Here is a 27496-nt window from a genome sequence, read left to right as displayed (position 1 = left end):
CCACAGTCCAAGCCGTAAGGCACAGGAAACATAAGCAAGAGTAAAACAATGGGTTTTTATTTTTTGTTTCATTTGGCAGGGTAAGGAGAGACATGGCGTTGAAAAATATATATTTTTGTACAACTGTAATGTATTCCAAACAATCATAAAGACTATTTTCTCTCTTTTCACTTTATTAAAAAAAAAAAGAAAGAAACCACACCCAGCAATGTCAGAAATGTCAGCAATGCTAAATTTTCCCTAGTTCCATGTAAGGACCTGTGTTTGGGACTTTCAGAGATGCTTACGGTAGCCTCCCAAACATTAGCTGCAGCGGGCTGATCCTTTACCCTTTCCCTGATGTACTTGTCCTGTGCTGATGCTACGAAGGCAAGGCTTTAAGCAGCTGGGCGCCAAGCCAGCTGCTTCTCCCAAACATCAGTGCGTTATATCCCAAATGTCAGCCTCTCACTTCAGTGACCTGGTGCCCTTTCTACAGCCAGGACAATTTTGCACAGCTCTGCCGAGGCCGCTCTGCATCCGCAGATGGGCTCTGCCGGGGGCCGAAGCTGTTACCACCACCTCCGTGCCAGCCCGTTTTCCCCCACCCCGGTGATCACCGAGACTCCCGTTTCTGCTCTCCGTCGAGCAAAGCGTGCCGGGAGCGTGCCGTCCTTCTGCCATTGCCACGGCCAGAGCCCGTGCCGGGGCTGGGGCCAGCCCTTGCTGTGCACTGCAAAGCGGGGCAGCCTGCGCCCGGAGCTGGGGCACATGAGCGCGGAGCCGCTTGCTGCTGACGTCTGCTGGTGCGGCTGCCTCCCTTGCCAGTCCACGTGCTGCCTGCTGGCCAGCTGAGACCAAACTGCTTTCCCAGCTGGGCAGTTAAAGCCAAGAGACGAAAAAATAAAAAAAAAAGTGGACTAATAATTAAAGATTACCCGTCCCTCCTAAACAGCACATTAAGCTGTGCCCTTACATAGAGAACAAATGTATCTGAGCAACAAAAACAAACAGCCAGAAACCCAGGCTCTTGGTATCCCCTTTCCAGCTCTTTAAATGGTGTTGTAAGTTTATATTGAAGTCATTTTGTTTCTAAGCACCCTGGTGTTTGGAAACAGCATGTCCGTCCCCAGATCAGCAAACCTCTGCTTGCAGGCATCGATCAGAAACCAGCCGGAGCCAACCGTTAGGTGAGACAGAGGCGGAGGCGTCTGCTGCAGCCTCGGTCCCCGGCGCTCGGTGTCACGGGGCCCCCAAGCTGCCTGCGAACCGCGTCGTGGCCTCTCTCCATGCTTCTTTCTGCCAGGGTCACTTCGTGAGAGGGCTCTGAACTGGCTGGATTCGGGGGCCAGGTTAGCTCACTCCTGCTAACACCTTTCCTGGGAGACCCTGCCAAAAGACAGGGCGCAGCGCTCTCGCCTGCTCCTTGGTGGAAGGATGCGGTCTGCCTGGCGATAGGGACCGGGCATCCCACACGTACAGCAAGAACCCCGGATACACCTTTGATACGCCTTGACCGACGCCGGGGTTTGACTCTGGAAGAGGGCGTACACAGCTTGCGGTGGAGCCACGTGCCCCCACGCTCTGCTGATGGTCAGCGGTGCTCCTGCGACCAAGGGTGCGCCTGGGTATTGCAGGGAGCCCCTAGGGACTGGCTTGCGGAGGAGTTAATCCCTAGCTCATGGAGGCACGTCTAGCTCACGCGGCAGAAGCTTGCACTTTCTGGGAAAAAAGATCTTGGGTTCTAGTCAATACCTTCTTTTAAAACTTCATGGTCTCAAGAGAAACTTAAAATAATATAAAATGTCAGTGAAAGACCTTGTACCAGAGGCAAGAAAAATATATGGGAGAACCTTTGCCCTAATCAGTTCTCATTTCTTGAACTGTCTCGCAAAATTTCCGTTGGCCTAAACTTATATATTTTATCTTCCCCTCTTGAAAAATGGGAAAGTTCACAGACATTTTGGCGATAACCTATTTTTAGTTTATTCCATATTAGGGTGCAAAAATCTGACAATCAATAAGAACGCCAAAAATTCTTAATTGAAAATGTTAATTAAATTCTTGATCTTGACTAGTATGTGTATTCCAGGTTCTTTGCCATGGAAAGGAGACAGAAGTAGAAAGGCAGTAAAAACGGACACTGAAACTCTTTAGTTTGATGGAAAGCCTTCCACAAGTGGGAAACTGAAAACATCAGACTGTTTTGGAAGAGAGAAAGAAGAGGGGATGTGATAGAACTAATGATTATAAGGAAGCTAACCTAGGAATGAACCTGAAGTGCAAAACACTTAAAAAGATAAAAATGAAGTATCTGTAGACGGCATATTGACTTGCAAAAGGCCCTTGCAAAAGGCACTGCTGAAGTCAAATGCTTAGGAGGATTCAGAGCAGGACTGGGCTTTGATACTGAGTAACAGCAATAGCCAAAATTACATTAGACAGGATAAAAATCAAGGAGGGTATGTTCTCTCGTACCTCATGCAGGAAGTCAACCACCAGAGAGAAATTTCCCCAGTGGGAAGGTTAGGGGATAATTTGGGGCTCCAGGGTTTCCACAGCTTTATTTGAAAAAGTGGATGCTGCGAAGGGAGAAGGAAGGAGCTGGTGATGAGGAACCATCTCCTGAGTAGTGATGCTCGTTCCCATGTCCACCACCTTTTCCTCTCTCGGCTCTTTAAAGAGCAATGTGGCGGCCATTTTTCCCCTCAAGTCTGCCCGTATATGCTCGTGCTCCCGTAACATGCAGAAGATTAGGTCTGACTTGGACCCACAAAATTAGGAGTCATTCTGTTTGTATTGAAGGAAGGAGAAGAGGCACTGAAACCCCAAACCAGCAGGAAGCAGCAACTTCCCTCGCTCCGTTTGCCAGTGGTTCCGTTGCCAGACGATCAGAAATAAAACTGGTCACGCACACACACACATGCTGGTTTCCTTTCATCCTTTGTAAATTTATTTTTATTATTATTATTCTCCTCCTTTTAAGCATCCCTTTAAGGGTGAAATGAAATCCAACCATTTACAGAGAAAATGATTTCAGAATGTACATTTGATTTATCCTTACAAAAAAATCATTATTACTTGCTGTTTATAAATTACAGAGTTGAAAGGAGCTTTGCAGCCGCTTTCTTTTTTTTTTTTTTTTTGGGGGGGGGGGGCAAGTCCACACATTCTTTTGCCAAAACAGGGTGTTTTGGGGCCACCCCAGGAGCAACACAACTAGTAGGACCAGGTGGACCCTAATCTAGGAAGTGCTGCTGGACCACCCCCGGGATGAAACTGCATCATCATCCTCACAGGAAGGAAAAAAACAGTGGTTTGAATTCTTAGTTTCAGAGTATTTCAGATCCCTTCTTAAGCCATTATGTGTAATCCCCAAAGCCTTAACTGTCAGTGTATTGCATTAGAAACACCTCTCCTTTCTCAATGCTGGATCTGAGCCCCTCCTGCCACCCTTTTACCTCCAGCTTCCTCTTGGTTTCCATATTAAGAGGGGTTTTGGGGGGGAACACAATGATGGAGGGATTCAGGATCCAGTCTCCCAGGCACTTCCTTCCTTTCTTGCCAAGGTTTGAGGTCAATGAAGCCAGGACAAGCCTTTCCTTCTCCCTTAACCACCAGTGTTCGCTAACAGGACCAGGGCTGACCCTGGACTAGTGTCTTCACAGTGCAGAGGCAGAGCAGCCATGGAGATTGCTGGCAGAAGCGGGGAGATGGGGACACAGCCTGGGGTGGTTGGGGAGGGGAAAAGACACTACTATTCCGCAAGGATACACCAAAAGAGAATAACCAGGGAAAAACTGATACCCGTTCTGTTCTGACACTCCTTCCCCCCTGACTCACACATCACCTGGAAGCCGCAAGGTCCCCTTCGTTTACCCACTACAGAGACACAAAGAGTGGGGCAGTCTGAGCTGCACAACACCAAGCATCTCAGCAGGACACAGGGATCAGAGAAAGCAACAGCAAGGGTGGACTTGAGCATGTTGTCCTTTGTACCAACCACACAGGCACAAAACCACCTCATCTTTTCTGTCCAGCACTTTTGGGGCACCATATTACCCCCAGTCCTCTGGAGGGACAAAGACAGAAGACCTCCCTGTCCCCCCCCTGCTTTAGCAAACTCACCTGCTACAGGTCCACCAAAGCCCATGTCCTGCCCATGCATGGACACACAACCCTTGTTAGCAGGGAGGGAAGGAGAAGAGCCTCAGCAGTTGGAAAGGCAGGTGAGATAAGGCAGGCAGAGCAACAAAAGAGCGCAGGGCTCAGGGATGCCATGTGCTGCTGCTCCTGCTCTCCAGCCCTCCCTTGCACCACTTAATTTGAAGGTGAAAAGATTCCTGGGAACAAATGGCACAGAGCTGCCAAGCTGAACAGGACTTCAGGGAAAGGCTGACAGCCCTCTGCTAACTCCAGCCTGTCCACCGCTCCACTGGATGCCTTGCTCCAGGAGAGGCAGTCAGCGCTCAGCTGAGCAGCTCGTGGCTGAAAAACCCAAAGCGCAGCAGGCTCTTGAGATCTGATCCCAGCCCCACCCCGGAGGCAGGTTCGGGCTTTTTAATTCCTTTCCTTCTCAGACCTCAGTGCCTGGTTCAGACACGATCAAAGGGCCTCAACGCTCACCCCAAAGGGTTCAGTGTATGGAAATAAGGGTCAGAGTCCAATACAAACCTGCCTCCCTCCTTCGCATCTCTCACCACCCCATGCACCCACCCACTCTGGATTCCTTCCTGTGAAGGATGACTCTGACCTTGCTGCCTCTCCTCTGAGCACATACCATCAAGGTCCTGAGTTAAGCAGTGCATGCAAAGCCTGGACAGAGGGCAAGCCACCACCTTGGGAAATCAATGTGCAAAAGTCAGCTTACAAGTCCCGACTCTCCAAGGGTCAAGAAAGATTTTTAATGACAAGCACTCTAATTCCCTAAGGATAATAAACACAGGGTTAGCCAGACAAATTAGACAACAGAAACATTGACTGGTTTGGCCTTAAACCAAAAAATGTTTAAATGATTCTTGAGGGGAAAAAAAAAAAGGAATGTACTTCATCTGTAAAGTCCCTTCCTTCCCTCACAACAGAAGCCTATTTTAAATTTAATTTCCTAAGAATAAGGAAGTGGGAAAGTCCAGGAGGGACACAGGGCCAGGCCATCACATAGAAGAGTCCCAATGCTGTTCTTACCCAGTTCCAGTGGGACCTTTTCTTCTTGCCTGGGGAGAGTAGGAGAAGGGAGAAGAAACTCAGAGGGGGAAGAGAACTATGGAGCAAATAAGGGAGGAGAGAGGAGGGAAGGGAACAGGCTGTGCTTGAGAAAGAGATACTGCAGCTGTGGGCTCAACTGACAGTCCTAAGAGGCAAGGGCCATAGTCCAGCGATGAAAACATGACTTGTAGCACACTAAAAATCCCCAAGGAAGCTCATGCATGGGAAGGGCTGGTATCAAGGGAGAGGTTGCTCCCAGCCATGTAGCTTCCTCCTTGAGGAGATTATGAGATGTGGCCCCAGCACACATGCACCTCAGCCCCTGCTTCTTGGGGCTGTGGTGCTCCTAAAGCACACTGATTTCTCTTTCTCTCCTGTCTTCAGCAAAGCCTGGCACAGGGCTTGCTGTGTTGTCATAAGGCAAAGCCAAAGGTCTGAGGGTAGGTCTCAGGCTCCCTTCCAACAGTAAAAATGAGGAATGGCTTCTTCAATCTATACTTCTCAAGTACCTTCTGCTGAATCCCTTGTGCTAACACATCGGACTCTCCTCCGGCCTCCCCTGGGGAAAGTACATTTCCCTTGAGCAACAGCCTCAATGCCCTGCTCTTGTCTCTCTTAATACAGGCATTTCCTTTCTCAGATGGGTCCTAATTTCTCCATAATCTCTCTATAATCAAGAACTCAATGTAGCAAGCCGGCACAAAGCCCCCATGACTGTGACCAGACACCTTCCTGGTGTGTCAGCAAGCCTGAACTCAGAAGAGCCACAGCTTCCCTTTGGGGAAAGAGCATTCTGGCTACTGGACCCTCTGCTCACTTCCCAAAAGGGCTTTTCTGCCTGTGGAGGGCATGCAGTAGAAGTGACAATAGTGATTAAAAAAAAGAAAAAGGGTCCTTCAGTTCTTTTAATCAGCTGTTATTGCATGTGAGATGTGGAAGGCGCTAAAATGAACTCGATCTCAGTTTGAGCAGAAATGAAGATGTTCATCTTGATTCTGTACCTCTAATTCCTGTCTCAGTCTTATAAGGGAATCAATTTTTTTTTTTGTTGTTTTTCACATCTCTGGAGAGGAGAATAGGAGAGGGAGAGAGAGAGATACAGAAACATGAATGAGGCACAAGGGAGAGAATGGGCTGGACAACACAAGAATATGGAGCCCTGATGGAGTGAGTTAACAGCAATGGAAACCCTCCCGCTTCAGCACAGCTGGCCTGATGTCAGGGTCGTTCTTCCTTATGGCCATTTTCCTCCTCCTCCTCCTCCACATGATCCTCACGTCTCTGCTTGGAACATGACCCAGTCTTTCCATCGTAAAGCTAACAGAGCAAGCTCACCATGTTTTTCATCCTCTGCCCGCTACAGTCTGGGCTCCGGGCACCCTGTCAAGCCATCTGCTAAGGAAGGGAGGCAAGGGTGGAAGCAGGGATCTGCCTCCTCAATGAACTGATTCAATCTGGGACATGGACAAGCCAGATCCTGACTACCCATCACTGGCAAACTCTGAGCAGACACTCGCCAACCAGCTGCAACTAGTTTCATCCCCATTCCTCTCTCCTCTGCATGATCTCGTCTGCATGCCCCAGGCTGCAAGTGTGGGCTGCACATCCTCTCTGGATTGCTTGGACATCCTAAAACAGCCTCTTGGCCCCAGGGGAAGCCTGCTCATGGTCCCTTTTTCCACAAGCTCCTTCACATCCCAAGAGCAGACAGATGGGTCGTATGCCTTGACATGTTTGTGTCTCCCCACCACATCTGTTGGCTGACTCAGGGCTTAGCCTTTCTCCTCTTCCCTCCCATTTTTCCCATGGCAAGAAGGAATAGCCAGCATGTGTATCCTACCCCTGCCGTAGGCAGCAACCCTGCAACAGGCATAGCCTGCAGGGTTGCACACAGCCAGAGCCAGCATGCAACCATCCCACATGTGTAGCACTGGTTTGTGGAGCCAATGCTTTCTCCTATGCATTCCCTGAAACGTAATCCATGCCTAGATGGAGATCATAGCTTCCAGATCCCACCATGTTCTGACCTCTACGGAAACACACGCACCCAAGCCCAACTATGTCCCCTTCCCCCCACCCAGTACTGGTAACAAATGCCCACGTGCATACCAAAACCATGCATGTTAGCACTCATGCACACAGGAAACCATGCACTTGTAAACATACACTCCCACCATCTGATGAAGTCCTCTGCAGCTTATCCCTGCCTTGCAAAAAGCATGTATTGCAGGAAAGATGCTTCAGGTTCTGTGGGCTAAGCCAGTGCATTGTTGTGAGGGCATGAGTGAAAAAGAAGTTAAAAAAAAAAAAAAAACAGCTTTCTCCTCCACTTCCCCCATCTGCCTGCTCCATGACTGGTAGAGCATCAGGCCAAGACCTGGCCCAGGATAGATGTATTAGGTCTGTGGGAGGAGGCTGTGTATTGGGGAAAACACCTTGAAAGCAAAGGAGTTACCTTCCCCAAAATACTCTTTGAATATAGAGGTATACAAAAAATAAATGCATACTGAGATGCTTTTGCACATTCACACATCCAAAAAATGCCTGTGACACACATCTGCACACATGGCCACTCACATTGGTTTGTGCCTGCTGACTCACACGCTCACTGAATAGTCCAGGCTCACATCTGTGCTTGCTCCAATCCACAAAGGATGAGGGTGGACGGGAACAGCTGCCCTCTCTCCCCAGGGGATCTTCCCAACCTCCCACAGAGGAAAATCCACCAGCTGGCTGCAAAGATTCTCTTCAGCCAGCAGGAGAGGTTTAGGAGATGCAGTAAAGTCTTTATGCTACTCCCAGAGTAGGTCCCCAACTTCTCTCCTTCTATTGCCTGGGCCTCCCTTTATGCAACTCAGGAATTCTTGTCCCCAAGCATCACCCGGGGAGGAAGGGAAGAAGAGAAGAAAGGGCAGGTAGAGACTGCCGAGAAATGGTACACCCCACCGGGAATCAAAGAAAACAAAAAAAGAAAGGAACTGACAAAACACTTGACTCTTTCCCTTTGTTGTGAAGTTCCAATTTCCTATGCAAGCTCCAGTGGCCTCACCCAGCCCCTTCTGCTCTTCGGTACGGGTTCTCCAACAAGTAGTGGAACCGCTGGTAGTTCTTGAGCAGGTACTTTGGAGCGTACATCTGCTCCTTGGGGTCAGCGGGGGGATACTCCTGTGTAGTACCATCGAACCAGCCACCAGTCCGGATCAGCTCCCGAATATAATTGAGGTCTCGTTTATCCTCGTAGTCACCCCAGCGGGGGAAGTCCCCATTCTGGGCTGATACCAGTTTGAAGTAGATCCCCTCTGGCGTGAAACACCAGGAGCAGTGCCAGCCAGCAAAGTGGAGGGGGCTTCCCAGTGACCACTGCACCAGGATATGTCCTGTGCTATTCTCATACTGCCGGAAGCCAGGCATGGTGTAATACTCACGGCGCCGTAGACGGATCCCATCGGTGGCATAAACAGCCTGGAGCATCCCCATAGTGCAGCCTGAGACCACCTCCAAGGTGCCTGGTTGCTTCCAGAAGAAGCCGTAGAGTGACTTCCGCATGTGAAAGGCGAAAGGCTCTGTCCAGCCATCGTAGAGCTTGAGGAAGAGCACTCCATCGCGGGCTGGGATCTCATCAGCATCATCGATGATGAAGACATCATCCGGGCGCAGGTTGCGGAGGCGAGAGACGCCATCACGGGTGAGAAAGGTGCGCAGGTAATCATCAGCAATCCAGCCATCCTGGCGGCCGCCGGGGGGAAAATGGTCCAGGAAGACGTAGAGCACCTTGTGGCGGATGTAGTCGAAGGAGCCATTGAGGAGCATCTCGCGGAACTTGAGGGGCCGCGGCTCACCATAGGCTGTGAAGTTTGACTCACACACCACGAAGGCGTCCACCACATCTCCCAGCTCATGGAAGCGGACGTCCAACAGGTCAAACTCATGGTTGACATTGATAGCATTGATGACCCGCCGGGGGATCTCACGTGGCACAAGGCGATCCTTGGTGGGCAGGTTGGAGTACTGGACTACAGTGGGGACCCCGCAGCTCGGGCCGTGCCAGCCTGGCAAGCACACACACTCTACCCATTTGCGTCGCTTGGTCCCACTGGCACTTAGCGGCTTGCGAGCGGGCCGCCCTGAGGCAACACCATCGGCTCGCTCCTCTGGCCGCCCTCCCACGGATGGCTTCTCCAACACCTTGGTGCCCGGTTTAAAGCAAACACCACCGGCTTTGGTACGGACAAAATATTCTGTTCTGTCTTCTGGCAGCACAAACTCAACTCTGTGCAGCTCTTCGCTGGCTCTGCTGGGAGGCAAGGGCTGGAGCAAGGGGGAGTGGGAGTACAGGGGTGTGCGGAGGAACTCTGTGCCCCCTGGCTCAGGGCTAACCTGAGGTGTGACAGGTGCATTGTTCCAAAAGAAGCTGGAGACGAGGTTGGGACTAAGTGAAGCTAGCTCCCGGGGGAAGGTGACATAGGAGAGGGCCTTGAGGAAGTGCAAGAAGGAGATGAGGCAGAGACCAGCCATGCAGAGAGTCAGAAAGAGCTTATGGCGTCTCATCTTCATCCTGTGGAAAAGCCATGAAAATAAAAGTCACATTCAGCAGCTACTGGGGTGCAAAAAATTACCAGTGGTGGGAAGACAGGTTGGGAATGCCACAATCCTAGTCTGAGTTCAGGATGCATCCTTTGAGACTTGAGTCCAAGACAACTTCCCCCACCCTCTGCCATCTTCAACAGGCCTTCTGTCTTGGCTAGGTTACACTAAGATGAACCTCTTCTAGATCAGACAGTCTTTTAACCTCACAAAGAGGAGAAAGGCACTGGTGACAAGGTAGAAGGAAAGCAAATGCAGAAAAACAGGCATTCACAATCTAGTGAAATCACCACACTTGGCAGTGACAATAAATGCAGACCTCTTCAGGTCTTGTACCACTAGAGGCATGGGGGAAGATGAAGAGAGAGCAGAGAGCAAGAGGGATGAGAGGGAGTAGGGGTTCACAGCTGAAACAACTGAAAACATGACCAGTGTATGAGAGGACTTAGATTTTAAAGGACTGAGATCATTAGCCAGCCTCCCAGAACCTAGCAAGTACCTACATTTCCCAGATCTTTTCAGGGTTTACTCACAACACACACCCTAAAAAAGCCCCTCACTCCCAGGAAAAGCTACCCGATTCTGTATGGGAACAGAAAAGAAAATTAAGTTTCTGTCTCTCTTACTCTCCTTCCCTCCTTCTGAAGTCCAGTATGTCTCCAGATGTTGCCCTTTGCTTTTTATTTTCTGTGAACCAGATGCTAAGCATTTTGCATCTGGACCAAGGTGGCTAAAATACACATCTAGCTATCTCTGCTGGTAATACTGTGCCATGGTGACAGACCCATGTCAGGCCAGCAAGAATCCAGCAGTGCTCAGCCCTTTTCTCCAAACAGTAAGAAATACAGCCTCCATCCCCTCTCTACACCACCTCCCCTCCTCCAGCCCATGCTGGGAGTGCAGTGCTGCTGTCAGGCAGAAAAGTGATTGAAGACTACAACCCAGAAAAAAAAAGACAGACAGACAGAAAGACAGAAGCTCTAACTTCAACCAATGCTTCACCAAGGAAAATAAGAAAAGGCATTTTGCTGTTTAAGGAAGGAGGGACTCCCTCTGCCAAAACCAGAAGGTTTGGGAGAAGGTAGGTGTTGGAACAGAGTCACATAAATGCCCTTTGCAACATGGAGGCTATATGTTCCCTCCCAGCAGCACGAAACCCTCTGTGCAAAGACATAGAGAGACCCCTTCTACCTCTGCAACTCAAACCTCAAAGCCCCCCGTAAGGAAGGAAGCATGCCCAAAACGCACCAGCCGGCCCACTTTGCCGTGCAGGCTGCCAAAGTGGGGTGGCTCGTCGGGGCCCCACCGCCACAGGTGCCACTTCTGCACACAGGATTCGGCTCCTCCTCCCTCTCTAAGGACCAAAGTTCTTGTACAGGACTGACCCATCCCACACAGTCATTAATAAAAACCTCCGTCGAACACAGGCATCAGGGTTAGGTGACACCTCCGTGGGAGGCAAACTCAGGTGAGGGACCATCCTGCCCAGAGAGACATGGATAAGTGCAGACCACCCTGCATCGGGGCGAAATGCAAAGCCCTTTGCTGGGCTCTCCCTTTTTCCCCAGCTTGGCTCTGCTCAGGCTGACACGTGTCCCAGGGGTGGGATCGGAGGGAAGAAACCTCCAGCTTTCTCTTGCTGCTTCTGAGGGCAGTAAATGAAATATAACAAAGCATGTTTACTTATTAACTTGGAGAGACTTTAATACTAGAGTGAAAAGCCATAAAGTGCTTAGACAAAAGGTAACTGAGCAAAGAAAAACACATGTGGATCTTCAGAGAGGACTCTGTTAGAGCGACCGTCTCCATCTATACCGTACAACTCAACAGCAGATATTTCTGGACACTTTGTGGTCCCCTTTCAGCAATACTGCTGTTCGCTGACACCGTCCCCCCATGCTGATGGCCTCTGGAGAACTTTCAAGGCTTCCTTCCCTTAAATCCCATTTCCAGCCCTAAGTTTTCCATCTCCCTGAACCAAACCTGTTGCACAGCAGGCACAAGCCGCTGCTTGTCCCATCTCCCAAACCAAAGCACCCGGCCATCCGTTCATTTGTCCCACACACACCGGGCAATGCAGTTCACGGGGACACGGCTCTGTGGTGGCCCTGACAAGGCCCTGAAGCTAACACGGATGAGCACCGCCTGGTGAAACGGTGCAGTTATGGGAAGACTTCAGCATGTAGCAATGAGGTTATTTTGCTTCAAAGGGGAGGATAGCAGCCTGAAGCCGGTGTAAAAGTTACAGCATTGCCACGGAAGAAAAAGGAGGGAGCAAGCCCATTTGTTAATGTTTATTGCGGGTTTTGATATCTTCAGTGCATCAGGAGTCCCTCAGACCTTTGAGACCTTGAGTTTACAATATGGAAACTGGCCAAATGGGATCGGCAGCACCAGAGGCATTTTGCAGGTGCTGGCAGGCACCTCGCGAGCACGCCACCGTGGCAGCTGGGCGCCCTGGCCTCGGGGGCCCGTGGCAGCACCAGTGGCCTCGCAGAGCCAGAGCAAATTGCTCCCGTCATGGCACCAGCGCCAGAGCTGCCGCCGAAGGCCTCATGACTCACAGCGTGCCCCCAAGACCTCCTTTCTGATGGGTTTGCGGGGAAAGCACTGGCAGGCCAGAGACCCCAACAAGGCGACCCGAATCCCCTTGGGCCGGCTTTGTGCGTCGCCCTCCTCCCGAGCTGCTGCAAACAGAGAGTCAGACTAAAAACGTCGCCAGGCCCAGCGCCTGCCGTCTTGTCAGCCCGGCCGGGCTGGGCAGGGGGAGGAAATGGCATCCCTCCTCCGGCAGTGCCCGGCAGCCGCCCAGGCCCACGCCTCCTGCACCCCGCCTGCCTCTCGCCCATCTGCCGCTGCGCCGCAGCCTGTCTCTGAGGAAGACGTCCCTGCGCTGGGCCAGCCGTAAGGGCCAGGGTGTTTTGTTGAAAACCATAAAGGACATTCTGGGGTTCGCTGTAACATTTTCTTCATCGAGGCAAAACGAGACACTGCTGAAGACCTCCCCCCATCGTAGGCATCTCATTGTGTCCAGGGTAAAATGATTTTTTAAGGCTCCATTTATTGCTGGAGAAGTGAGGTTGCTTGCAGAGCGGAGGAGTAACCAGAGCCTCTTCCTTACATGTCACCGGTTTTGCTCTGTCCCTAGGTTTGGGGAAAGCACAAGGAAGCTGAAAAGACTAAATTAGTAGTGACTTGCTGTTAGGAGAAAACATCCTTCACTGGTAAATTACTATGCAGTTATCTCCTATCAGGTGTCTTGTGCTTTCTCTGAGGCATCACCTCCAGACACCAGGTCTTTATCAAATGCAAAGTCCTCGGTCAGATGGAGACCCAGCCTGCTCCGCTAAGGCAGTCCCACCAGCTGCCAGGCAATGCTGGTTTCATTCCAGTTCCTGCACCATATATACATGTGTATTGCAGCCAGCCTCCCCTGCGTCAGCCCAGTTCAGAGGACAAGAACTGAAGGAGTCACACAACCAAGGCAGATCTCCATCTTCTTCCCAGATGGCTGAGATGCTCTGCATGTCTTGTGAAATTCCCAGACAAAGGTCATAACTCTTGACATTTAACAGACTGCTTCACTTTCTGGGATCTGGCATGCCATGTCAACATAGCAGGACACATGGTTTTAGGAAGTAAAGCATATTTTCCTCACTTGACATTTGTATACATCAATATCTGTCAGGCACAGCACACGGCTCTGCAGCTCTTCACCCACCGGCACAACTCAGCCCTTGCATGACTGTGTTGCCTCCCTGTTATCACGGCCTGCGACTGGGAGAGCTGGGCTGGTGCACACAGCTCTCCTCTGCAGCTCTGCCAAAACAAGCTGGCCCTGCAGTACCTTCTGCTGTTGCGCTACTGATATTTCCCAGGAAGCAATTTTTGCTGCCTTTGTGAGGGAATGGGAAGATGAACCCATTTCCTATCCCCTCCTAAAAGGAGGCAAGTAAAGACTAGAACTGTGTCCCCTTCAAATCCTCTTCCCCAGAGCCACCTCCATTCTCCCATACCAGGGATTCCTCTGTCAGTGAGGAAGCGAGCTCATCCACCCTTGGGTGGGCTGAGATGCTAAAAACCATCAGTCACGTATCCCTTCCCATATCCTGTGATCAGCACTACAGTGAAAGATACATCTTTGAGTGATAGCTAATTGGAGACAAAGGCCAGCAGGGGAGGAAGACGTTATTACCCAGCTTCCCCATCCAAAGCATTTATGTATGGTAGAAATTAGAAAGGAGGTACCAGTCAGGAAGACATCTCAGCTTGTCATAAAGGATCCCAGCTGCTCTGTCACAAAGCAGCCATCAGCTACCAGGAACACAGAAAACAGAAGAGATGCTTCCCTTCTGACAGTTTTGAGTGAGGAGGGGAAAAAAAAAAGTCAACTTGATCTCAGAGAGAGAGATCAGTTGCTGTCAATTTAAAAACAACGACAAAAAAACCCAGCTTTAATGTTCAAGTAGAGGAAAAGGCCGAGAAGAGTATGGACAGTGAGCCCCATTAAGACAAAGTACTTTAGAGAACATGCAGTTATGCAGCAAGAGAAGCTGAAAGCTTCTTTTTTTAAGGGCCCACACTGATATTTCCTTGCTTGAAGTGGTAAGTCTCTACCATGCAGGGGAATGGCTTTCAGAGAAGGAGAAAAGATAGGGGTGGTGTGCATAATAGTTACTCTCAGGCACCTGTTACAGTTTTACTTTGCCATTATCTCAAGTGACCTGCTGATTTATACCATCCTGAAATCATATCCTGATTTCAAGGAGCCAGAGAGAAAGATATGCACAACTAAGAGCTGGCAATTCACCAGTCCTAATGTTCTCTTCTGGAGGATGCTGGCAAGAGGCCACGCAATGGGCTGTTGGATGCACGACACCCCAGCCTCTGGCACATTAGGGCTCATGACTCGAGACTCTCTCTGTTTCTCCTGTGGTTACACAAGAAAGACTGCTGTAGAGGACAAGTCAGAGCAGACACTTTGTTTTTCTTCCCCCATATAGAGATACTCATCTCCTATGCCTCAAGTTATCCCTTGAACATCCATGCAGTAACGTATTTGCCCATCACTTAGACACTTCAGCACAAAGCGACAATTCAAATTAGAATTGCTTTCATGTGGCACAACAAAATGCAACATAACTTCCATCCCCCATTCCACGCTGAGGGCCAAACTCACTCTCCACTCTGGTTGGAGATAAATGTGAACGGGCTCTATGCTTCTGAAGTACTGTATCTACCTGTCATTCACAGGGCACAGGAATAACAACACACACTGGAGCTACAGTACCTCAAAACACTCTAAAATCTCAAATTACTTTTGTCCTGCAAACATCCATGGGATGTAAGGAGAAACTATAAAACTACTATTTGTCTACAGCTGAAATGTAACTAGCTCAGGGACAGCAAGACTCTGCTTTGCTTTAGGATAGGAAGAGAAGCATATCCTACAAAGCTGGACAGCAGGGAAAGTAGAGAGAAGCATTACATACCAGACAGTAGCTAGGACTAAGCATTTCTGTCTTACGTGAAAGATGCCATGGTATTTTCAGAGACTGCAAGCAATGAGGACATTAGCAGGAAGTTCTGATGGGGTCACAATACAAGGTGGTTTGAATGCAGGTCGGTCCATATTGCTTTCCATTCACATTTCAGGAAGGGAATTCAACATCCTTCCATGACCTTCGTTAAGAGCTATTGCCCACAGCACTAATGCAGAACAGTAATACCTCATGCTTTGCATTTCCTTTGCATCTTTGAGGCAACTGACCACAAGGTGCCACTGACTCACTGCCAGCCCAACTAGCTGGAGCAAAACCATCCAGCACAGTTACTCTTCAAGAGGACCTAGGTCAGGCAAAGGGAAAACTAGGCTCTATCCTAAGCATCTTCCCTCCCTTTCAACAGTAAGGTGAGGCAACCTGAAAAAGGCAGGAGACATGAGGTCACCGCTCTCAACAGCACATGACCATTGCATCCATTTGACTTCCAGATCTGGTATCTACACACCATCAATGGGTGACATCAAGCCAGGAAAAAACCTGGAGAGAGAAAAAACAGCTGAAGAGTGAATCTACACAAGGCTAAGACAAGGCTGGCCAGGGAAGAGTGAGAGTGCAACTGAGAAACCAAGATGTTGCCTTTCCCTTTCCACTGAAGGCAGACACATGATGCACATCAAGTCAACCATAAGCCTCAGGTTTGTGTTCAAGGCCTTGTTAAGCCTCAAGTGACAGGTACAATTTATGGTGGAAAAGAAAAAAGGTGTTTCCTCTCCTATGCACTCTTGTAGGAAACCCCTAGACACAACAGTCCCTGTGCAGCATTCTCCAAGCCAGCAGCTACCGTCTGCTGTATATAGAAACTAAGATGGATGCAATGCAGAGACTCCAGCTTTTTCAGTATTGTGGCTGCCCATCTCCCCAAAGCAAAGGATTCCCAGAGGCACAGTACCTTTGGACTCCACACCTTCCATGGGCTTTCACTGTTTCTACTGTCCTGCTCTTTGGTGGTCTAAGTCTGGGTTATTTCAGGTGTCTCGCGTCCAACCACAGCAAGATCGCTGCACACCCTGGGACAAAGCAGCTCTCAACCCTTAGTACAGGGCACACAGGACATGGAGATAAAGCAGTCTTCATTGACAGGATTTTGGCTCAAGACTGCTCTTCCAGAAGTCACCAGAATAACCCAGCATCTGAACACCTTCAGAGTCCATTATAGAACCCTTCACTTGAACAGATTGTTCTTACTGTAACTACCATAATACTAATAGCAGCATAATTATATAATTCTCCAGCCCCCGGTTTAAAAGAAGATCTGCTCAGAGAAGAGTAGAAAACTCTACTGAAATCCAATAATGGGCTATGAGACACCAATTTAATTTTATCTGAGAAGTACTTGGACATCACAAGGGTACAGTAGTACACGCTAAACAAAACTTAAAGCTGGATTTCTAACTTCACTATAATCTTCTGAACATTCCTCTTAGCATCCTTCAGCTGTACTGGACTTCCTTGCAGCTCTCCTCTCCCCAGATAAAACCAGACTCACCAAAGGAATTTTCATGGTTCCGAGATGCCTCAACACACTCTGATCCTTCAGATGCTCTCAGAAACCATAATTTAAACTTCTCAGCACTACTAGGCTAAGCACTCTTTCCACTAAAGGAAAAGTAGCACTCCTCCTATCCTCTCTTCTCCACTTACACCTGACATCCTGGAAAGACTCTTCCTCAATCCTGTTTACTGCCTTCTCATAACATCCAGTTCCCTGAAGATGGTTGTGATGGCCCTGGAGATTATGTCATCACTTGGCCCACACATCAGTCCTCTCAGGACATCAGAGTGAGCTGAGACATTGCTCATGGCGCTCTGCCGTACACACATACACATATTAAGGATGCAAGACCTTTCTCCCAGCCAAACACAGTATTACTGCTGCTCACTGCTTCAAATGTGCAGCGGTTACAGCAATGCAAAACAGAGTTTGCTAGTTCTTTTGCTTTGACTTCGGTGTCATACAGGGAAGGAACACTTCATCGTGAGACAATGAATAGGAAAGGAAACAGGGTCAAAAATATGCAAAAACAACTTATGTTCTTAGACAGGCCATAGGGTAATCAAAGAAGTATGTGAGAACTCCCAGATAGTTTGTGTCTTACAGAGAAGAACAGGACAAAATCATTTTTTTCTGAGCGTAAAAGAAAATCATGCCTTAAGAGACTCAAGTGAGGTGTGTGGTAACACAGGCTGTGTGGTTTCATAGGTTCTCTTCTCTCACTCACCCCTTTCACAGCTCACCACCCCTCAGCTGTGTCAGTACAATTGCATGAAAGTCTGAGTTGTAAACCCAAATCAGCAGCAGATCTAACTGGATTAAAAATAAACTTCAATAAAAGTGCCTAGGGATGGGAACAAGTGGTTGACTGGCAGAAATTTCCTAAACTGACTTCACCAGTTCAGTTCTTACCGAAACTGAGGTATCGTGTAACTACATCCTCAGGCACTCAAAACTCAGGGACATTTTTTAATATGGTTGATCTAACCAAATCTCCAGTGAGGCTCCCATTCAACTACCACGAGTTAGCTAGCTCCTCCTGGCAAGCAACAGGGAAGGAGCATGTCTCAAGGAAGGATCTGGAAGAAGCAACAGCAGATAATGGCTTTCAATGCAGACCCTGCCAGGTGATCCATGCATGCTGAAGAATGCAAATCAAGCATCCTAAGAACAGCAGCAAAATGGGCAGCCAAAATTGTACTCACTGCTGAGGGCCCCTGGGTGAGGAGTGCAGGGTAGACGTGCACCAGATCATGCACATAAAGCCTGTACAAATGAGCAAAGGAAAGCAGAAGAAATCCCAGGGACTCCCAGCAACAGTGAAGCTCTGGGAGGTGCAGGTTCAACAGCCCAGAAGGTGCGGTGGATGTCCCAAAGGCCAGAGAAAGGCAATTAAAGAAGGAGCAAGGCAAGAAGCGATGCCATGGTGATGGGTAGAGTGCAGCAGCCCACGCAGGCAGGCAGAAACCACATTGCCTCCAGCTATTTTTGAAGCGGGTGGCAGTTGTTTGCACATCCCTGGGATAAAAAGCTCTCCAAGCTGGATAGAGGAGGGGAGTAATTAAACCTCAGAAAGACAATAAATAAAGAGAGGCCACGGAATAAAAGGCAATAACAGCAAGATCCTAGCGGCCACGGAGAAGAGCTGTCCCTCCATCCCCGCCCTCTTTCCTCCCCCATCCATCACCAACCACTTGGGGCTTGGCAGTGCACTCACTTTCCCACAGTAGCCGATCTATTACTGTTTGGAAGAGCGTTCCCAGCCTCTTCTTTCCCCTCCTCCCTCCTTTTAGGCCACAGGGGTCCTGCCTGGCAGCTCCCGGATCCCCCTCTTCCCTGAATGTCTGGTGACCAGCCAATCTCATGCAAACAGCATTAACCCCTATTCGCCAGGAACAGCCAGAGAAACCTGACTCCATGCTGAGAGGTTTCTCTAGGGTGTCTCTCCCTCCTTCTCTCCTCTCCTCTCCACCCCCAATTCTTCCCCCCCCCTTCTCGCCTCTCCTTCCCTTTCCTTTTATTTCTCAAAAACGAACTCCAGCACTGGGAATGTTGCGTCTTTCCGAGAATGTTACACAAACCCTTGGGAATTTCTCTTGGACCAAGAACAGACCCTTATTTATTTGTCTCTTCTGCCTTTGTTCTTCACTTCCTCTTTCAAGACTTAGGCAAGACCTAGACACAGTGCCGCCTGGACCCCCCACTGCCACTTCACTTTGTTATTATTTTCGGAAAGAAAGCGCTGATAGGCAGAGAGCTCTTCAGTGCCTTGCCCCAAGGCAGAAGTGAATCAGCGCAGACTCCCACCTCTGGGGTGGACAAAGGGCATGGGCTCAGGGCTCTGCAGAGCTCAGCTCGCTGTGGCTTGCAGAGACAAACCCCTGTTTATGTAATCCTTCTGATTGCAGTATCACAGCCCCTTGGATTAAATCCACACGAATCAAATCTTCAGTAACCGCTCTATGCCAGTAACAGGCATATGGTACTGTGAAAAGGGGCAGTTTCCCAGAATGAAATCAAAAGCCTCCTAATGCACTTAACTCAGGGTCACATAAATCTCTCTTCTGCCTCCCACAGACGGCTGGATCCTGTTTACAGGCGTTGCAGCAGGCCTGGGTCTCAACAATATGTTTACTTCTTCTGTACACACATTCCCTTTCACTAAGCAAAGCAGTACCCTGATCTCCAGATTAAACCGAGTGGAGAGGACTGCGGGAGGTCTACGTTCCCATTAAAGTCACACATCATTCACGTCGCCAGAGAGCTCCCTGCTGAACCCAGGGCTGACATGGCCAAAGAGGGGGAAAGGCCAGACCTGGAGCCACAGCAGCAGGCAGCAGAGAGGAGCCATACCTGCCCCAAGCCCTGAGACCGGGTTCCCGGGTAACGGTAGGGAAAGAGGGAAAGAGTTTGTCTTCATCCGGTGAGATCAAATGCCATCCTGGACATCACACAGACTTTGGTACCATTCCTCTCCCCACTCTTCCCTAAGATCACTTTATTTCTTGGGAAGGATGAGGAGGAATTTTTTATTTATGTAGTTGCTGACTTCCACGACAGGAGGTAAAAACCACTTGGTTCAAGAATTGGTTTTGTTTCAGGCTGAAAACCAGGCCAGGACCAGGTAGGAGAGCACTGCTTGTCAGAGGGACCTGTGGTGATTACCCAGCTAACTCTGCCAGATCTTCCTAAACACAAAAGCCACAAACTAACACAGTGCAGCTGAGAGCAGGGAAACCCAGCATTTCAGCTCAACAGTACAGTGGATAGATAGAGAGTGGTTTACGGTCACAATGGCTTGATTACAGTCCAAGTTCCTTTTGCTTTCCACCCCCTCGACCCTTTCCCTCCCCTTTCAGGTCTTCAACAGCACAAACACATTTATCTTGAACTCTGTTTCTGAGAAATCAGCTGCCACAGCCACGCCAGAAAGGAAGGAGAGGAGGAAGACAATAAAAGCTAATGCATAAACACACCATTAGAATTAGTGGTGCACCGGAAGGGTGTGCAATACATTGGGAGCCACAGCTGTGTTTCAGTTGCCAAGACCACCTGAGCAAGAGTGGGACAGCCCAACTGTGCGGTGCAGCAATCTGCCACAGCAAGGCAGAGGGGATGAGCCATATACAGCATTGAGGTGGGCGCTCAGCCCTCCTGGCTCATCGTCATGACACTCATCTGCTGAAAGAACCTGTGAAAACTGTCCCAGCCTCCCTCTGCCCTCAACTGGTTGCTGTTTAGGGTTTAATAACTGGGAAATGATGGGAACTTCAGCTATGCAGTTCACATGGGTTGCTGATAACCACATGAGCTTTCAGGTCTTCAGGTCCCAATGTTCTCTTATAAAATCTGATGTACTGTGTCATGCCAAAGCTAAAAATCACTTTGATAGGACAAGATGGGCTTTCCAAACATGCTCTCAAGCACCTGAATATTTTAGAGAGCAGTCCTGAAGATCCCTGCCCCAGATCCACGGCACGGCACTGTAATTGAGTCAGGGACCAAATTCAAGCCCCAGATTCACTCTTTCATACTTGATGCCATCTCTTTACTGCAAAGAGATGTCTCCGCACTCAGGAACCTCCTGCACAGTCCCGAGTCACAGAGATGCTCTGCAGTACCATACATCTGAATGATGCAGAAGCCAGAACCAAATTTGCTCAACAGAAGTTTCTTCAGGGCAGTTCAGCTGCATAAATGCATACGGAAGCAAACAGGGGCAGAAAGGAAACCCACAGCACTTCCTCTATGCTAAGTGATAGACTCTGGATGCCTGACAGAAACTCCCTTTCCCTCCCCCCAGTGCTCACGGGAAGCGGGAAGACTCTGTTCTGAGCACAACTGCACTATAAATAATTCAAGAGACTGCTAAATTATGCACAAGCAATCCCATCGTCCCCCTGGCCAGGCTGAATGCAGGTGTGGTCAACCCTAGCTCCAAAAGTTGCTGCTAAATAGGGAATTTGAGGCCACAGAGGCTCTGTGCCAATAGCACATATCTGACAGCACAACGGCCACTTGCAAACAGTCAGGCCTGCAGCAAACACCAGCGCAGCAGAAGGTGTTTGGGGACAAAGGGCTCAAGGGGAAACAATAATTCCTTTAACCCACCTGTTCTCCAGAGACCTCGCATAGTCCCAGGAGAAAAGTGGGAAATCGCATCCCCTCCAAGCTAGGTTTCTTGGTGCCTCTTGTCTCTACCCGCTGTGCCCCTACATAAGCAGGGAGGGGGCACAGGCATTAGCACAGCAAAGCGAAGACGAGAGGGGGCTGTTGGGGCAGGAGGGAAGGAGAAAAGGGAAACGAAAATAGCCTAGAGTCAGCGAAGAGGCAACCATTTTTCTAACACCAGTAACATATGGAGGAGGCTGAGCTAAAAGCAGAAGGCATACCTGGCTGCTTTTTTACCCCACTCAAACAGCCTTCAGGAAACGCTGCCTCCCTGAATACCGGGGTGAGAGAGGTTTCCCATAGCAATGGTGTCAATAAATAATTGTGCGCAATGCGTGCTGATCACTCCAGGGCACCGTGTTCCCGATTTACCCTGCGCTCGGCTCTGCCTCAAAGCCGGCTGTCGCGCTACCAGCTCCACGAAGAGAAGACTTGCTTTCGGCCCCTGCACCAGCAAACCCTTCCAAAGCCCTACCTTTTCTGGCTCCCACAGGCTCCCACATCTGTCCGCGCCCAACATGTTCAGCCTGCACAGGCCTCCATCCTCCTCCTTTTACCTGTCACCCAGCTAGAAGCGATCGTGCCAAAGGAGGAGGAATCGAAAGCGCTGCCGGAGCCCTCTCTTCAGCCTCAGCACAACCAGTTTAAGATCTCTGGGCTCTAGCTTACCTTCCCCTTCTTTCTGAAAGGGCTCAGCATCTAGGAGAGAGGCTCCCTTTCATGTCTCTCACTTTGCCACGCTGTCTCTTTTGCTTTCTGTTCAATCCTGGTATCTGAATGCTGAAACAGAGGATCCGAACGCAGATAAAGTCAGCATAGTGGCTACCTGCGTTTAGATCACAGATTTCACAGTTGCTGAAGACGTTATGCAGTGGGTCTAATTTGCATTATTCTCTCGGTACGCTTCAAACTGGCTTGCTGCGGCTTTGGTAAGATGCAAAAACACACACAGCAATACCCCAAGAAAAAAAAAACATACCAAAGCCCTAAAGAGATGACAAAGTCTGATTCTGCTCACTAACCCTAGCCCAATCCATAAGGATTTACACACTGAGGAAAAATGGCACTCCAAGGGACAGGCAGCAGGGAGCTGGGATTACAGATTAGACAACGGATCAGGAAGGAGGTGGTAACTGTGGTGAAAAGGGCAGCAGGATCCAAGCAGCAACCAGAAAGTTATTGACAACCCCAAGCTCTGCATCAGCCCAGCCTGCAGGAGTTTTGGGGGATTTCCAAAACAGCCACAGGTAAGTCTTGCGCTCCTTTGTTTGCTCTCCTACTGAGCCTCTGCATGTGCCACTTTGTGCGCGCCACAGCCTTGCTCCATGCTGCCGGCTCTCTGGATGCAAGATGGGAGTAACACTTTTCTACCTCCAGGTAAGGGGCTTGCTTAATTAAGAAAAGCTCAACAGGTTGCTTCGAAGCCCTTTCATGTGAACCTTGTCATAAAAACACAACACATTGAGATGATCCTCAGAAAGAGGATCTAGGTGTTTCCCCCACTGTCTGTCTCTCCTTCTGGACAGTCTTATCTACCTCTCCCACTGCTTGCAACTTCTACTTTACCAGCAGAAAGAGCCTGCTGGCAGAGCTCGATTTGGTCATACACCACAACCACAGTCGAGATCTGCAAAAAGCCTATTCAGATAGACACGAGCCTGGGTACTTCCTTAGCCACTGCCAGCTGGGGAAACAGAAAACGCGCTAACTGAGCCGATCAAGCTGCCTAGTCAATGAGAGGAGTTTATCTTCATATGAAAGGCCTAGGCCCCCACAGCAAGCAGCTCAGGTAACTACTACTATCCTAAAGCAGAGGATAATCACTTTCTAAGTCGTGGCTCAAGAACAAGCCCTTGCTTTTTGTAAGGTGGCCGGTTCCCTTTGTGCTATTTATTCCCTCGGCCTGCCTGATGAGAGCTTGGATCAGCTCTACCAGGCAAGTTTCTGAGCACAAAAATTTACCCACTTTGCTTCAGGTATTCAGAGGTTTGGAGAGCAGGAGGTACCTGTTGTGCTTCAGGAGCAGCTTGAGGGAAGCAGAGGGTTTGCACTGCAGGGAGCACAATGCAGTCAGAAGAGGAAGGTAAAGAAATCATGATCCTGTCTTCCTGAGAGGTGCAACCAGAGCCCATTTCATAGGGATACAGGATGAGCTCTTGAGCATCCTTCGCCACAGCCCCAATACACAGCATCTCCTTCTACCTCCCTGGGAGGAGGGGGGATCTCCACGGCTCTGTGATTGCAACTCTACCCTGGTCTCTGGCACCTGGGACAAGCTTCTAGTCCAGGCACATCGCGTGGCATTGCTCCTGCAGCACAGCCTGACCTGCACAGCCCAGCCCTGGCCACACACTCCCCTAACTTCCTCAAAGCACCCCACAGCTGACCCAGAGCACTGCCTACAGCTCCAGACTTAGCCCCTCCATCCCTGGGGAATGCCAGGCTTTCCTAGGACGCACCCCTGCTCCCTTGCACTGTGTTGCCCGATGCCTCTACCTTCCCCAAATTTCAGATCCCACTGTTATGCTGCACCATAGTACCACAAGATGCCATCCCGTCATCAGAACAAATGTAACGTGGCCTGGCTTTTTGTTGCAGAAATGAAGGATGGCAGTGATGGAAGGGAAAAGCAGGTGGGGACAACTAGCCACACTCTTCTCCTACCCCTACAGTCAGGCCTGATATATGAACCAGCCCTCTGAGGCACCTTACATCGACCTAAAGATGCAAAGACACCTCTTGTGCCAGTCAGTACCCCCTCTGCCATCCTCTCTGCCGGAGTTATTGTCAGCTGTACCAGCCTTCGTTAGCACCACCTCCTCCAGCTACATCCCACTGATTGGGTCACAGATTCCAACAATGTACAAAGGGCTCATTTTAGAGCAAGTAACCCCACCTAAAACCTAATCAGCCTCTAGGAATGAATGCTGGCCCAGCTAACCCATTCTATCCATCACCAAATTTTCCCTCTTCCTTCTTCTACCTTTATGAACCAATGTATGGGAGACAGGAAAAAAAAAAAAAACAAAAAAACCCCCCCACCAGTCTGTGATAGCAGGTGTACCTTAAAGATGCTATTCTCAAGATAAGAGGAAACCTAGACACGGCAAGCTGAAAACTCAGATATAAACCCTGCCATAAGACAGAGTTTATCTCTGCTTGCTGACAGGTTAAAGCAAGGAAGGGACAGTAGGAGAAACTTGCCTGTACTCGGGTGTCCCTCATTTACCATACATGCACAGTAACATCTATGGCATTGTCCTGAACAACTCCTGTACACATGACTGCTTATACACACCAATTTTTTTGCAGGCATAAACCCTACAGAAGCACATATGCTCTGTTGTAATCGTATTCAGCAGTACCTGTATGCATTACTACATGCACCTAGTCTTTGCAAATACCTGCATTTGTCACACAAACATCCCTTAAATACATGCAATATGTGTGTTACACCAATCTGGCAGGCCACAAAGTCACACTCTACATAACCAATTGTGCGTGGGAGAGGGAGGAGAAGGATAAACATGAGAAGTATGGGAAATACATGAGCACGCAAACTTCATGCACACATTCCCCAGGCAAACATACTGAGTGTATCTGCACTTACCACAGTGTGTCTGGTCTACGTTAGGCAGACTCTGCAGCTGCAGGGTAGACCCAGCAACCCTTCAAACTCGCTATCCCTCTCTCGTGTCAGGAACAAGTGCTCTCGATAAATGTTTACAGTTGTGGGCCTGTCCTGAAGCTAACATTGCCATGCAAATACACACACTATTTTCCACCTCCACTTCTTAACCTCTTTGGTAAGGCAAACTCTTTCTTTCTGCAATGTTACTGACACTTGCAGTGAGGGAGGCCACAGCTCAGCCCCTGAAACCAGTTTGGAAATGGTTCCCCATACTCCAGGCACCACTGACAAAGGCAGGCACCAACAGCACTACCAGCCAAAGACATGCAGGCAGGCATGAAAGGCAACAGCTGAGCCACCACATTAGGAGCAGGGCAAGAAAACTCACCTGAAGCTAGTCAGAATCCCTCCCCTCTCCCAGGGGTATAATTGCCATTTCCAAGGCATTAATAAACTAGCTATGCAGGTATAACTGAGTGTCCTCACAGGGAGGGAATGTTATACCTTGCAGTGGATTTCTTACCACTACTGCAAAATCCCCTGAGGGTGGAGAAGGGCTATAAATCTTAGAGGGACCTTTGCGACATGCAGCGTCACAGCTTTGCTCCTGCTCTGCAGTTTGCAACAGCTTTCATTCAAAGCCTGCCTGATATTGCTACAGGGAGGCAGGAGGCTCCCCAGGAATAGCTCACAGGACTGCTCTTCTCCTATTGCAGCTTGGAGGATGTGCTCCTGGCATTGCTGCTGAGGCTGAAAGAGAGCGCAGGTGCTACGGCTGTGTTTTGGGGAGCACTGGAAACTGGAAGTGCACCAGGGAGTGGGGATTTGGGTTTTCCCTCTCCTCTGAGATGGCTCTCAGCTGTCTGAGGCTCAAGTAATGGCAGGTCCTGCTTGATTTCAGCTCTTCCCAGAGTAGCTGGCAGCAACTCAAGCTTCAGCAACAGGGACTTGAAGTGACTTGTAAGTCATGGGCTTCAGCTGGACTTGAATACCACTTTTGAGGGTGTGATCTACTGACCATGAGACCCACTCTTTGGGGAAGGGGCCTGAAAAGGCCCTGGTGACTTGCATCCTGCTGGGGAGGGGGGGATAGGTGTAGGTGGGAATTTGAAATTCATTTTGCACAGGGCTGGGGGTTCCTGGTGACTCAAGTCATAGTCGTTAGCGGTGGTGCCACCAAGTGTTTTCACTGGCTTGAACTTCCCACTCAAGGGGAGGGATCTGGTGTTAACTAGAGGGCCATCCTCTGGGAGGGGAGGTACTCAGCACCCACACTGTCCTGCCTCTGTGCATGCATGTGGTGGAGAAGGGGGCCCATCTCTTCTGACCTAAGCTCTGTCCCAGGGTGGAGGAGAGGGGTGCAGGATTCCAGCTTCTGCTCTGGGAAATGGGGGAGGACTCGGCTTGCAGAAACCCCTTGAGGAAAGCCACGGACTGAGGCAGCGGAGAGGTGCCTCTCGCCATCCTGCTCCCTCCCTTGCTGAGCTGCCTGAGCAAGTCTCAAGCTACAGCAGATGCTGCCTTCCTCATCACCTTTGTCACCCTCACCCAGGGAAGCAAAAATCTCACAAGGACAGAGATGCACAAGCCTGTGCTGCTTCAGAACAAATACATGGTTATTTCCAGCCCACAAACCCCCTGGCAGCCCTGCAGAAGTGGGGAGAGCTTCAGCACCCGCAACCCTTTGCGGCCAGCCCTCAAGGGGGGATTGGAGCAATCTGATGGGGGGGGGGGAAGAAGAGGAGATGATGATGATCATACACACACACACACGCACATATTTGTATGTATGTTTTCCCTCCCACGCACGCACTCCTGTTACTCCTTCTTGCTTGCTGCAGGCTTGGCACGCATCCCCAGCCCGTGCCCTGTGAGCATGGGCAGCAGATGGGCCTTCGCTGCGGCGCTCGGGCTGAGAGGGTGCCTCCATCCCTGGCGAGCCCGCATTTGCGGCCAGGGGGCTCGCAGCATCGCCTGCTTCCTCCCCATCACCGATGCTCCCTAGCAGGGGATGCCGGGATTATGGGGGGGGGGAGATAAAGAGAAATAATAATAATAAAGATGGGGGGGGGCTTGGAGAGGGAGACCTCGCTCCCCGGCAGGGCCGGGGGGATGGTGCGGCGCGGCCCCGAGCACAAGTTGCAGGTGGCGGGGGGGGGGAGGAAAGGCGGGGAGGGGGCGCCGGTGCCCGGCCCCGCGGCGCCGCCAACTTCTCCGCGGAGGGAAGGAGGGAGGGAGCGGGGCCCGCGGTGGGTGCGTGTGAGCCCGCCCGCCCGCCGCCGCCGCCGCCCGCTCACTCACCCCCGGCCGACGCCGCGTCGGTGCCCGCCGGGCCCCCGGCGGGGCGAGGCTGCCGCGGCGGCCGCTCGC

At 50.1% G+C, this 27496-nt stretch overlaps 1 protein-coding gene across 2 annotated transcripts; it reads right to left on the bottom strand.

Moving 5' to 3' along the window:
• Positions 1-41: 41 nt before the first annotated feature.
• MGAT3 (beta-1,4-mannosyl-glycoprotein 4-beta-N-acetylglucosaminyltransferase) lies at positions 42-27496 on the bottom strand. Of its 2 annotated transcripts, none has more exons than XM_067310125.1 (2): positions 27428-27496; positions 42-9739 (listed from the first exon to the last, which is right to left on the bottom strand). In XM_067310125.1, exon 2 carries the CDS (start codon positions 9736-9738, stop codon positions 8230-8232), a length of 1509 nt encoding a protein of 502 aa, XP_067166226.1. In that variant the 5' UTR covers position 9739; positions 27428-27496; the 3' UTR covers positions 42-8229. The 2 variants fall into 2 exon arrangements, with proteins under 2 accessions (XP_067166226.1, XP_013802793.1); XM_013947339.2 differs by lacking the exon at positions 27428-27496 and adding an exon at positions 11017-11063.

Source organism: Apteryx mantelli, chromosome 1, assembly GCF_036417845.1.
Source record: "Apteryx mantelli isolate bAptMan1 chromosome 1, bAptMan1.hap1, whole genome shotgun sequence".
Lineage (NCBI taxonomy): Eukaryota > Metazoa > Chordata > Aves > Apterygiformes > Apterygidae > Apteryx > Apteryx mantelli.
This window is presented reverse-complemented; position numbering and strand designations above follow the sequence as displayed.

What these genes read in the sequence shown, in the direction of transcription:
- MGAT3 (XM_067310125.1), bottom strand. Translation starts at nt 9,738, where the DNA reads ATGAAGATGAGACGCCATAAGCTCTTTCTGACTCTCTGCATGGCTGGT.